The sequence below is a fragment of the Vidua chalybeata genome, chromosome 22 (assembly GCF_026979565.1).
Source record: "Vidua chalybeata isolate OUT-0048 chromosome 22, bVidCha1 merged haplotype, whole genome shotgun sequence".
In the NCBI taxonomy this organism is placed as follows: Eukaryota; Metazoa; Chordata; class Aves; order Passeriformes; family Viduidae; genus Vidua; species Vidua chalybeata.
In genome coordinates, this window is record NC_071551.1 from 5685186 (window position 1) to 5699315 (window position 14130).

The 14130-nt window shown below is 49.7% G+C and overlaps 1 protein-coding gene across 1 annotated transcript in view; it reads right to left on the minus strand.

Annotated features, from left to right (window-relative positions):
• The window catches only part of SKI (SKI proto-oncogene), a 101468-nt gene extending 90792 nt beyond the window's left edge, over positions 1-10676 (minus strand). The window contains exons 1-2 of the mRNA XM_053963176.1: positions 10001-10676; positions 8967-9888 (exon numbers count right to left, since the gene is read on the minus strand). Of these exons, the coding sequence (XP_053819151.1) occupies positions 8967-9878 (912 nt within the window). The 5' untranslated portion in view covers positions 9879-9888; positions 10001-10676. The remainder of the gene's footprint in view (positions 1-8966; positions 9889-10000) is intronic.
• Between the last annotated feature and the right edge of the window lie 3454 nt (positions 10677-14130).

A 14130-nucleotide genomic window follows, 5' to 3' on the forward strand; every position in this document is an offset into this window, starting at 1 on the left:
TTGTATTTTTTATTGCTCAGCAGAATTAATTTTGTGAGCTCGATCCTGGAAACAGCAGCTCCCAGCACCATGAATTCAGAATTCCACAGGGAGGGAAAGAAAGTGACTCTTCCAATGTCACTGGAACTGCAGGAACAGCTCTCGTGGCACCCTCTGGACTGGGTAGAGGTGCCAGGAGACAGTCACACAAGGAGCCTCACACAGGAATTCATACAGAAACAAGAAGTTGTTTCGCTCTCTTCAAGTTCAATAAACGCTCTTGACTGCAGTGCTTTCTTCTCCTGGGACACAAACCTTGATTTTGCTCAAGGGCAGCAGGACCTTCCTCACTAAATGGTCAAAGCATACCAAGAGCAGCATTACACAGCATTCAGGTGTCTGTAGATAGGGTGGTGATCAGTGGCTGGACTCAGGATCTCAGAGGTCTTTTCCAGCCTCAGTGATGGTGTGATTCTGTGAAATCCAGCAAGTGAAAGAAAACACTGCAGCAGATATGCATCAAGAATGCTGCAGAGCCCAGAACATCCCACACCACATGGGTGATCTACCTGGACAAAAATCAGCACCTGTAACGCAGGTGATGTGAGAAGTGGAGGGGGTAAAGGACTTCATAAAAATGCAGGATATGACAATGAAAAGATATGAAATGGTTTTTGTTCCAACCCCAACAGATGTTGTTCAATTAAGGATGCAAATAAATCACCCTCTGCCTTGCGAGTCAGAAAACACACACATAAAAGCTTTCTAAATACATTTCAGTTTAAACTTGCATAATTCTCCCAGTGGAGAAATCATCTTCAACTTATGTAATCCTTAGAAAGAGACATTATTACATACAATTCTGTGCCACTAAGAAACAAGGAAGACATATCTAGAGAAGAGGTGCACCCACACACGATTAATTACATGGGTGTGGAGGGAACAGAGGGGAAGAGCTGGAGCAGGGATGCAGAGCCCCGAGTGTGGTGTTTCCACAGAGACTGAGCTGTGAGCGAGCTCCAGGGGCTGCTCCCCTTTCGCCAGCCAGAACTGTCTGTTATACTTAACCCAGACTTCCGAACACTTGATATCCTGTCTGCTATTTCAATGCCCTTACTCAATGTTTCAGACAGACATTACACAAACTGGCTGGTGAAAAGGGTTGAGAAACCAAGAAGCAATCCAAGTCAATGACCTTATTCTATAAAACGATACCACTGAGTGAACAGCGGGCAAGGAACAAAGCACAGGGTACCACAGCCCCCAGATCCATCACTGGAATCTTCCCCAGGAAAAGACAAGCACTAGGCTCTACCTTATCTTGTTGATATTGCTGCTGTCTTTTAACTCTTAAAGCCTGAGCAGTCCTTGTGCTACCAGTGGCATTGATTCTCATACCAAAACAGAAGTAGCTTCCATTTTTTTAAAAGAAAAAACTACAGAAAACCAAACATACAAGTCCTGTTTTCTACAAAGCATGTGCAAAGGTAACTGTACATAAATCAATAAACAACAAAGCAAGAACCCAGGTTATTGATTAGCTCCTTTGCTGTTTACCGCCAGCATACAGAATGATGCTGCAATTTTTACATACACACAGAATCTCCAGCCTCATGTAGGTTTTCCCTGACACTTTAAACAGGACTGTTAGAACAAGGCTGCCTGAGTTAGGATGGGAGGACCTGCCTTGTTTCCCAGAACATATGTCTGTGCAGCTTATCAGGTTGTGTTAATATGCATCCACTGCTTGGAGAAGCTTCATTTTACAGGATAGCGACCAAATCATAGATGGAGGCGATGATAACAGCTCCACACAGGGGAATTCCCATTGGCTCCCAGGAGAGCTCTGTCCATCACACGCTGACAGGATCAGAGCTCAAATTAGAATGAGTGTTTTCGTCACCTCATCCAACCAAAAGTCAAAGCAAAATCGTTATCTCAGTGCAGAGGGGCCAGTCTCTATCAGCCAGCAGGATTCCCCAAAGCCAAGGAAAGCTGCACACTCAATCTACTGCTCCTGATGTAACTCTGAGGCCAAGCTTATGGTCCTTCAATTTGCATCAGCAGAAAAGGCTGGTCCTTATCCTAACCTTAGACATATTTCTTCATTAGTAAAAAATAATAACTGACAAATGCTAAATACAGGAAGAGAAGATCTCTGTGGTAGATTTCTAGCACAACTTTAAAACCAAATCTTGCATGTAGTGACCAACAGCCAAGACTTTCAGTCTGAAGCCAGTTCCCAGTTGCTCCACTCAGGGAGATCCACCAGGATCAGAGCACCAAATGTCTACCACATCAAATCTTCATTAACGAGCAAAATGAAAATACTGCAGTAGCAAAACTACAGGGTCTCAGAGTCAGCACAGCCCTGTAAATCCAGCTAAGGCCATAAACTTAGAGAAGCCTCTCTGCCTCAGCGCTGGGACATTCTGGTTCAGATCTGTCCCTGGTCTCTACCAGCCGACACACAGGAAGGAGTCTGATACACACGAGTCTGCTGTGGTTTGTGGGTGAACTGGTTCCAATTACTGTGGGCTGATTTCTTGAGTGGGAGCTGTAGAACCGGCCCCAAAGCCCCAAACCTTCGGATTAACCTGCTGTGCTCCAGAAGATCTGGAGCAGGCGATTGCAGTGACAATCTGAGTCTGATTCTCTATGCTGACAATGAAATTTAAGGCATACAAGAGTGTACAAGGTGTAAAGGAGGAGGGAAGGAACCAGAGCACATTTTTTCAGAGCAAACTTGTTTCTCTGAAATTATTTTCCAAGAATATACACCGCCTGTATTAGAGACAGAGTGGAATAGCATTAAAAAACTGGTGCTGATTTATTAATTCATAATACACATCACCCAGATACACAAAACATACAAAGTAGGTATTATCTAATAAAATGTATCATTAAGACACATGCTCTAATAGACAGATTTCAAACAATGCTATATTCCTACATTTTAAAGTAATGCTTCCTGTATGTGAAGATCAATTTGAATTAAGTGCTCTACGGCCACTCAGCTAAAACAGATCAGCATAGTAATTGACGGGATTCTATCCATAGATTCTCAACAATCCAGTATAAGTAATTTTTGTCTAATTTTTTTCCAAGATCCCCCTATTGGATTTGGTGTAATTCTTCCATGACGGTTCCCTCTTAAATAAGACTTGACAGAGTCAAGTCCAAAGTGTGCTTTAAAATTAAACCAAAACAACCAAACCAAGCCAAAACAAAACAAAACAAAACAAAAAAATCTGTGTCTTAATACTGCACACATGGAGACACAGCTCCTCATGTGATGGCAAAGCAGTCTGGCCAGCTGAGCCAGCAATGTGAGTTCAATCACCAATGATCTCCCCAGTAAGAGCCAGCCCACTCCTTCTGCACTGGGGCCATTCAAACCCTTCGCTTCCGTGAAATTACTCTGCCAGTAGATGGCCATAAGGCGAGTCTTTTGTCAGACTGGACACTGCATCTCTGCAGATACCCAGAGGCCGTGGCTGTGGCCCTGGAGCCCCCTGCTCTGGCAGTGCTGGTGCCTGGGGTGCAGATAAGCAACGAGAGGCTCCAGCCCTGCTGCGCTGCCCGGACACGCTCGGAGCAGCCTGGCGCAGACGCCTCCAGATGCTTTTACAACACCAATGCAAAGGCGCCTCTCAGCAAGTGCAAACACACCCTCCCGGGTCAGGCAGCCCCAGCCAGCGATAACCGGGCTCGCAGCCTGCCAAGGACCAGGTGTCGGGCTCCCAGCACATCCAAAAAATAAGCGGTGTTTACACGCATCTTCAAAGCGTGCTACTGTTTGGGCAGCACACACACCCAAGCCTGAAACCACAGAAATGGAGAGGCAAGCGAGACAGCCCAGACAATGGAGGGAGAGGCAGAGGTTTAAATATTTTAGGCAGTGATTTTCAAAAGTAGAGATTGCATATAATTCCCACCCTAATTCAGGAGAACTGACTTGAGGAACTTAGGAACTCTTCTGGAGTAAGAGAGAGCTGTGGTTGACTCAACACCATAAGATCACTGGCAGCAAACTCTTTGTCCAACACACATGCACGTACCTGCTGCTTTGTTCTCAATCTACAACATCTGTAAAATTGTTTGCACGCCTGGGAAAAACTGCTGATGTTTGCTTAAACCCTGTCCTCTCCCTGGGTACACGGGATTTCATTCAAGCTGGTGTCACTTTTGAAGTTCAACTTTCAAGCTGTAAAAGACTTCTGAACTAAACTACTGTCCCAAGATGGCAATGTTTTTGTTTGAGAGACTTCTGAGTTTTTACTGGAGAATCTCTAAAACAATTCTTGAACATCAGGTAGAACACATGAACATATTCCATGGGAAAACAACTGAACTTCCAGTTGCCAGGCAAAAATTTTGCAACAGTATTTTTCACATCAGTTTCTACCAAGAGGAATAATCCGTCCTGCATTCTGAACACCACTGCCAGGGAATAAACTCAGAATCTCTCTGCTATACCCACCACAGGATATACCTATTAACAAATAAAGGTTACTACTGCCAGAAGGCAGGACTTTAGGATAAGACACAAATTCCAGCTCTACTCCTGCAGCCTTTCAGGTGGCCGTAAAGCACAGCACAGCAACCACTGGGCAGCACCTAAAAGCCCATGTCCTCCCTCCTCCCGTGCCAGCACTGCGCTGCTCTGCTCGCAGCAATTTGGGTTCTTTGATTCTGCTGCACACTTGACCTGGCTAAACCTTCCTCCAGCTGAGCGAGCTGCATGTTGTGGCAGCGCTGGGTTGGGAGGCATTGTGAAATAAAGTGGGAGGCCTCATGCGCTCGTTTGTGTGTCAGTACCCAGAATGCTGCTTCTGGCTTCCAGCTACTTCATAGAAGTGCTGCTGGGACTTGAACCGTGGGAACACGGCAGCGCTGGGTGTGTGGGTGTGCTCACACGCGTGCAAGGACAGCTCTGGGCTCTCCTGGGCCCTGCTCACAGCCACAGTCCTGCTCAGGGTACAAATGTCTGGCACACAGGTGGGGAATCTCAAAGTGCTGTCAAACGGCGCTCAGTTCAGTATTGGAGAAGAAGGGTTCGAAACAGACACAGCCGAACCCACCCTCCTCTTCTGGAAATAGCAACCAACAAAGCCTTCAGGGCTGAGTCTGAACTAATTCTGTGTGAGTGGAGCATCCTGATGTGAGGCAAGCAGGGAGCTGCCTGTCACACGGGAGTGGAGAGCAGCGCCACAGACACACCGAGGCCACATCGGTCCCACAAGAGAGCACGCACCAGGCACCAGGAGCTGAGCCCAAGAAAAGGCTTTGGCACCAGTGCTGGATTTCTAGGACCCTGTTTTGCAACCCCGTCAGGTCATTCACATTTTTAATTTCTAGAAATACTCCAGAATGTAATGGTTGTGCTCCACACCAGCAATGGTGGATGAGATGAGACAGGTAGGGAAACAGGACACCCACTCAAGCAAAAGCCATGTTGGTGCAGAGAGAAAGCAAAGCACAACAAACCTTGCATGGGAAGGTGGAACACCCAGTGAAGGAACTAAGTAAGTAAAATGGAGAAGTTGTAGGGCTCAAGAAGAGAAAGAGCTTTGGGAAGTGGCATCAAGGTGAAGGAGGTCAGTTACTCATCCAAGCATGAACAAGGAGGATATAAAAGCCAAAATTTTAGAAGAGCATAAGGAATGTGACTTTATGGTCCCTGCTCTACTGGGGGGCCCCAGCTGTCACAACTCCCTCCAGCCTTTGTTTGAGAACCTTTGCTGACTTCACACAGGACTGGACAAAGGGTTCTTCTGCAAGTGGCGAGACCAGGCAACAGGAGTCTTGTTCAACCAACACGGCTGACAGAGAGAGGAGATCTTTGCATCTACACATCCATCTCCTGGTACAGAAGGATGATATGCACTACAGATACTTGACGTAGAGAGAAATATGCACTGGGAATGAAATATCTAGGAAAAGCTACGCCTTGTAGCAAAGCTTTAAAACCACGCCAAGGAAAAAAAAAGGAAAAAAGAAAAAAGAGAGGAAAAAAAGGCAGTTCTGCCACTACGCTGAATCTGCACCAGGGGCTTGTGCCAACCCAGCTCCTCCATTTAAGTCAGACCCTTAAAAGGCAGAGCTGTGCTGGCAGAAATCTCCAGACCTCATCACAGAAACCTCATGGAGACACATGAAAAGGTCAAAACACTCACTGCTGCTTAAACAGCAATAAAATTGGTCATATGCATCCCATGCTACCAACATACTACCAAAGCCCCAGGGAAAACACACCACACAAAGCAATGTGTGTACACACACAGAGAAACAAATAAATTGAGAAACCGAAAAAAAGGCCACTTCTGAAAGCAGAAAACCCAATATCTGACACAGCAGCTTATGGCACACCAGGCACACGAACACCTCTCTATGAAACAGAACAAAGCAAAGCTGAGATCTACATCAAAAAGGAAGCCCACCACAAAGACACATGTGCTTCACCCTTTCATCCCCGAGACAGCCAGAGCCCCACAGACACACAAAACCCACACAGGATTTAACACACACGGAATGGGACCATCCTGTCATTCCTCACTAGGCATCTAAACTTTACTCCAATGTTACTTGCCCCTGGCCACAGCCTACCAATCTTAGAGTCTGATTAAATCTCTCCGTAATTATCCACACACACTGCTACAACACAAATGACCTTAGCATATGATATCCGTTGGCTAAGCCCAATGGAAAAAGACTTCAGGAAAAGGAAGGATAAGTGTACAAAACTCTGCCAGCACCGTCAGGGTCTCCTCGGGACTTCACTGCTTTAATAGAAGAGTCCTGAAGGCCTTGAAACTTAATATGAGATAAAACATTCTGTTTTCCCTACCCCATCGTCTGAGCACACACCACTCTATTCTTCCCCACCTCACTCCTTGCCACCTTCCAAATGAATTTATGCAGGAGACTTAGCATCTCATCGTGATGGATTTCTGGCAAAATTTTCCAAAAAATAGATGGCCACCATTTCCTTGTACAATTTTTGGCATTCACTATTAGGTATCTTCAATCCACTCTGCACTCCAGGCAGTTTTTGGAGGGTGAGGGAAGAGTGTTTCTTGTGTTCTGAACTAGGACCTATGAAAGGGTCCCCAAAAAAACTGAGGCACAGCCAAGATTTAGTAATCTTTTCTTGTTCTCCTTCTGCAGCCTCACCTGGGGTGTTGGATAGATGATGCAGTTGAAGAGAACACTGAAAAAGCCTTGCAAGAAAAGGAAAGCACTTCTCTACTAACATTCATTTTAATTAGACTCTGGAAATGATCAAGCCAGGGGAACAGGACCTTTCTACAACAAGAATGTGGAGATTTCTTCATTTTACTTCCCAAACGAAGCATGCCCTAGAAAATTCCTTTCCCAGCATGAAAAATGTCTCCAGTTTGAGAGCCATATTCTCCTCTCACATCTATGTAGATCTATCCCACCATTCCATCTCGGCACATGACTGACGGAGAATAGACAAGCCATTAAAAACACATCCACCTCCAACCACGGGGATAATGTGCCTCATTACAGCCCAGCTTTGTCACAGCGTCCTGACACTCCGGGGAGGAAAAGGAGGGGTGAGGACAAGGACTGAGCCGGGGGTCAGGACAGAAACTGGAAGAGTGAGACTCTGCTCCTTAATCCAGAAGTGTGCAGCCCGGTCAGATGGGCTCACTAGGCCTCCTAGTTTGGTTGTGGAATTACTGTACTGTTTGCACAACATATTTTTTTTTTAAATCTGGGGTTTGCTTGAGTATTTTTGTAGCACTTTTTAATAAATAAAAGCTCTACCTTAGTCAGAGTGTGTGCCTGCTCCTTTAAACAGGTATTTGGTAAGTTAATTCCGAATTTTCATAGTGGGCTTTAAACATCTTCTCTTTTCCAGGCGTGTGTATTGCCCTTCCACTCCAGACACAAAAACCCAAAGTTTGGAAATCTCTGACAGCGAGGCAGAGCCCAACCAACAAACCTGCAGGGGAGAACTCGGGAGGCAGGAGTTTGTTTTCCCCTCGCACCGGGGGGAAGGAGCAGGAAGCAGAATTGCTCATCCCCAGCCAGTTGCAGCACGGCAGGAGCCAGACAGACATCCCGGTGTCTGCGAGTCCCCAAGGCCTTGTGGCACTGCTGCCCATGGAGCAGGACCGGTGCCAGATGCCAAGGCAGCCTCCCACCCACACACCAGGGATTCTGGGATCTAAAGGCAGCTCAGACTGAAAGAAAAACAAGTGGCACCTAAAAAAAAAATGTGATTTGGCTGTCTGGCTCAGCACAGCACTGCATGGAATACTTTAAGGAGCTGCTGCAGCTGGCCCTAGACACAGTCGTTTGCTGGATGTATACAGAATCCAATATACAAAAGCCTGTCTGCTGGGGAAATCTAGGCTCCACAGGGATACTCTAAAAGCAGGGACTTCTCCGTTCACGTTCTGAACACTTCATCTATAAACCAGTAACCTGCACTACCGGCACTTTTTTTTTTTTTCCTTAACAGGCACATTTTATTTCCATACAAGCATTTATAGCATTCAGCCCGCACTTCCATCGCTGGCGACACTCAATCGACCAGAAAAGTGCATGGACTTGTGGCTGGAGCCATCAGTACCTGCTCCCTTTTCCTGGCTTCTTCCTTGCCTTGACCCCTGAGTGAAGAAGCCCTTAAAGACCCGAAATCATGCACTGCCAGATAAAGTCTGGGGCAGTGTGATGGGCTTCAAAGATCAAGGTCCACACATAGTAAAATATACAAATACACATCCATAATTTAAACAAACTCCAACCACCGTGGTCAGAACACAACCAGAGAAATAAAGGTGCCATCTCGACCACTGCTCCTCCACAGTGACACACACGCGGGGAGAATGGAGAACACGATTAAAATTGCTAAATGACTCCAAGGAAAAGCAGCTGGTAACAATTTGGGTATATCGATGAATGTTACAGAAATTCCCCCTGCCCCCTTTAAAATTACAGGCACCACTTACCCGAGGGGCTTTCCTCTTGTATTTGTTGTTATAGTCAAATTTTTCTTTCATTTCATCTAAGAGCTGGCCCAGTCTAGCTTTCTCCTCTTTCCCAGTATAATCCTGGCTGAGGAGGATATAGGATCTCCAGTTTGCAGAGTCAAAGCCCCAGTGGCAAGTCCTGTTTTCCAGCGATTTGTGAGAGTGGACCACAAATTTGTGAGGTGGGTACATGAGCCTGCAGTCCAAGCACTGGATGCAGGCTGCGCTGGGGTTACTGTAAAGCTCTGGCACCAGGAGTCCCTTACACTTCCCAAAGCACTCATGATACACCTTGAAGCTCTTCTCCGTGAGCTCCAGCTCAATTGTGCTAGAGAATTCCTTCTTGCAGTGGGGAGGATAGGTGCCACCATAAAGCAAGGCGTTACAAAGCCTCTCAGCATCAGTTTTCGTGATGAGCCCGCAGGAAGGAGCGGAGAAGGGCAGGATGCCCATGACTTTGAGGATTTCCAGCTGGTCAGCAGTGCATCTGGAGCAGTAAATATGTAGCTCATCACACACCGAATTAATCTGCTGCAGGGAGAAGTCCCTGAGCACCGAGTTCAGGATCTGGGGCAAGCAAAGCCGCTTCTCTCCGCCCACCACGAAGCAGGAGATGGTTTCCCCTTCCAGGATGGTCTCGCACCTCTCCGTGGATCTGTCCGAGGGCATGAAGAAGGGACCAGGCAAGACCGGAGGAGGCTGGATCGGGGGCAGATGCAGTACAGGTTCCGCGGGGTCTTTGCCATTGTCTTTCTTGTACATCTCCTGTGCCCATCGTGCTGAGAAAGCAGCAGGGCCACCCAGGGAGCTCATAGAGCTCAGATGAAACTGTTCCAAGGTCTTCTGCAGTCCTGGATGAGGCTGGAAGCTGCTTCTACTTACAGTCTCCATTTTTTAGTTTCTATTCCCAAAACAAACAGCAAAAATCCCCAGTTATCTTCCACCCTGGTGCAAATCCACTTATGGGATTTTTTTTTTTAAGGAAAAAATATTAACAAAATAAAACAACCCACCCTTGTGTTTTTCCTCCTTCTCACTCAGCAATCCACTAACGGAGAGGAAATAAATCCTTTTGTATGCGTGTCTCTCTCTTCTTTCTCTTCTCTTGCTTCGCGTTACAATTTCAAACCCTCCAAGTCTCCAAGCTGCCCCGATGGAGCACAGAATCACGGCAAAAAGAGGTCTTCATCCGAGCACTCACCCCCTCAGCCAACCCCCAGGCAAACCAATCCCTCCTCCCACACCTCCAACACACACTCACTCACACACACACACACCACCCACAGAAACACAAAAAGTCTGTGCCACGCTCCGAGCACCCGGGCTCAAATATGTTCTGGCGGCTGCTGCTTCTCTGCAGTGATCCCCCTTCTGTCCATATCCACCGAGGGAAGGCGCGGGGGAGGAAAGTAAAAAGCAGGAGGAGGCAGCACGCTCGGTCTGTGGAAGGAACAACGCAGGAGAAAAGGCCCAGATCGCCGGCACTGCCAAAGCGGCGCGGGGGCTCCGCACGGGCGAGGAGCGGCTCCGCTGCCCCTCGTGGTCCGTCTGCTCGGCCTGGGAGGGCTCCTCGGCTCTCGGTTCGCCTTCCTTCCCTTATTTCTGCCGGTGCTCTCGTTGTGCCGTGGGGAGCCGCGGTGAGAGCGCGCACATCCTCCCAGCTCCTCTTTCCAGCAGTGACTGAGAGTGCCTGAGAGCTGAGCTAATGCAGGCGGGCTCAGCCTCCCGCCCTCCGCCTCCCCCCCTGTGTTTGTTGGTGTCTGCCTCAGTCATTGAATCCCGGCCAAGAATGTGACCAACTCCCCGGGCCGGGCTCTTCCAGGAACAGCGCCCGCCTCCCCCTTCGCGCTGCGCCCAGACCGGCCGGGATGTGCCGGGATCAGCCGAGCCGAGCCCGGTCGGGCCGAGCCCAGCCGAGCCGGGCCGAGCCGAGCCACTCCAAGCGAGGCCGGCCGCGCCGAGCACAACCGAGCTGATCGAAGCCCGGCTGCGCCGAACCGAACCGAGCTGGGATGTGCCGAGTCCAGCCGAGCCGAACCGTGCCGAGCGGAACCGAACTGAACCGAGCCGAGCTGTGCTGAGTGGTGCCGAGCCAAACCGAGCCGTGCTGAGCCAAGCCGAACCGTGCCGAGCTCAGCCGAACCGAGCCGAGCCGCTGCACGGGCGGGCGCGCGGCGCGGCCCCAGCGGCAGCGCCGGCGAGGGAGGGAGGGAGCGGGGGGGAGGATAAACTGCTGGGTTCACGGACCGCCGCGCCGCCAAGGAGGGGCGGTAGGGCGAGGGCTTTTTCCCTCTCGCCGCTGGATTTCTGGCAGCGGTGAAATGGAACAGGCGCGGGGAGCGGCTCTGGTGGAGCTCGCACGGGCACGGAGCGTGTGTGAGCACTCACGGCGCCCTGCCCGGCGTCAACTGCGGGCACACGCCCCGCGCCGACAGCAATCACAGGCGTGAGAGCGCAACTGATGGGCGACAACCGCGCGGGACGAGAGCGCATCCTCGGGGCGCCACGGGACACCGGAGCCCCCAACCCACTGAGCGCTACAGGCGAGCGACACACGTGTGCTCCCTTGCTCCGACACACGTGTGTTCCCCACTCCCGGCACACGTCACACGCTCCTTCCACCCACAGGCGACGCTCAACGCGTGGAAGGAGCTAGAGGCGCAACCGCAGCGCGGGTGGGCAGGGGCTGGGGCTGTCCGCTGGAGCAGGAAGGCAGAGGCAGCACTAAGGCCACGCTGGTGGCACACACGCGGGTCGGCTCCTGGGCTACCACCCGCGGGGCCGGGGCTGTCCGGTGTGTCCGGGGCTGTCCGGTGTGTCCAGAGTGTCCGGTGTGTCCGGAGTGTCCGGAGTGTCCGGTGTGTCCGGAGTGTCCGGGGCACCGAGCGCCCCCCGCACGGCGGGGACGGGCGCCCTCTACCGACCGATGAGAGATCACCGCGACCGGCCCGCACAACCGCGGCCGGGGCACGGACACCACTGACCAGGGCACGGACACCACTGACCACTGACCAGGGCACGGACACCACTGACCACTGACCAGGGCACGGACACCACTGACCAGGGCACGGACAGTCACTGACCACTGACCAGGGCACGGACACCACTGACCACTGACCAGGGCACGGACACCACTGACCAGGGCACGGACACCACTGACCACTGACCAGGGCACGAACATACACAGCGCATGGCACGGACAACACTGACTACTGACCAGGGCACAGACAGTCACTGACCACTGACCAGGGCACAGACACCACTGGCCAGGGCACGGACATACACGGCGCATGGCACGGACAACACTGACTACTGACCAGGGCACGGATGGTCACTGACCATGGCACGGATAGGCACTGACCATGGCACAGTCATTGACCATGGCACGGATAGGCACTGACCATGGCACAGTCATTGACCATGGCACGGACACCTCCTGCCTGGGGCACTGACATATCCACTGCCCCTAGCACAGTCACACACTGGCCATAGCACGGACATACACTGCCCATTGCAGTCATTGGCCATGGCATGGACACCACTCACCACTGACCATAGCAAGGACACCCACTGACCATGGCACAGATCCCCACTCCCCATAGCATGGATATTCACTGCCCACAGCATGGGCACACAGTAATCATGGCACAGACACCCAGGGCATGGACACCAAGTGACCATAGCACAGACACCCACTGCCCATGGCACGGACATCCAATGCCCAAGGCATGGAGACCAACTGACCACAGCACTGACACCCAATGACTAGGCATGGGCACCCACTGCCCATGGCATGGACACCCACTGCCCAGCAGCACTGCCAACTCCATTATGGATTTATTATTCAGGTCAGGAGCGAGATGATCTTACTTTCTATTAATATCAGATTTCAAAGCAAAAAAAAAAAAAAAAAAGTGTATTCTCCCATTTTCCATGGACTGCACACCCAGAATTCTAACAAACATTTCAATCACCACTTAGCATCACCATTAAGGAACAAGCTGAAAAGGTTTCCACTGTTATCTCAGAGCTCTGTCAACTGTGTGCCAAAAAGGGCTGGGGAGCACTTTCACACACCAGCACAATTGTTAATGGTGTTTGTAATGCAACAAGGACTTTAAGCCCTGCTCATCCATAGAGTGTGACTGACACAGACATTGAATTTTGGACAGTCTCCTCTGGAAGAGTTCATGGCAGTGGAACAGCAGAAAAAACACATCGGGACAAAAGAGGAGGAGCAAACAGACAAATATCCAAACAGTGCTTAAAAGAGCAATTGGAAAACAAACCCGCTGTGATTTACTCAGACTCATTGTAATGGGGCAGGACACACACCAAGCTCTTGTGTTTTATTTCTACTTTTATAGTCTGAAATCTAATTCAGAATAAAGGGAAAGGGTGTGTAAGAGTTGTGTAAGAGCTCTGACCTTGCTCCTAAGTCAGCATTTCCCCAGCGAGGAACCCACTCTCACATACCCAACTTGGACATCAACCCTCAAAGTGCTAAATGGCTTCAGAAGAGGCAGGAACCAAACACATTGGCCCAGGTCAGCAGCTGTGTCTTCATGTGCTCAGAGAAGACCCTTGGAGGATCTCCACCAAATTCCTTTAATAGGAAGCCACTGGTAGCAAGAAGGACCCTTGAAGTTTCTGTTTATACAATCCATCACAGGAGGATTTGGTGATCCATGAGTGGGATTTTTAGATATTACCACAATACCAAGGTCTAAAGATGGGATTTAACAATCTAGGCCATACAGTCCTTGTTGATTCCTGATGCTAAAGAAGTTACCACATTAAGAGAAAGCAGGGCTAGGAATATTCTTCATTGTGTAACGGGATAATCTAAAAGGTTTTAGTTAAGAATAATTTTTAAATTATATTCAGAAGGTACATATGGTACCTTGTGATAATATGAGGGACATCCATCCATTCCACCATTTCCAAACTGAAGGGTGTGCTTTGGTAGAAGGAAAACGCCTCCCAGCATTCAGCCTCCTCTTAGAGAAGCTCTGACTGTGACTGTGACAGGGGAGAAGCACCAGACACACAGTGAATTCCCTCAGGGCTGTGGCAGTTGACCAGACTGTCACCAGAGACGCTCGGATACAATGGGGACCAGCAGCAGGATCACTCCCTAGAT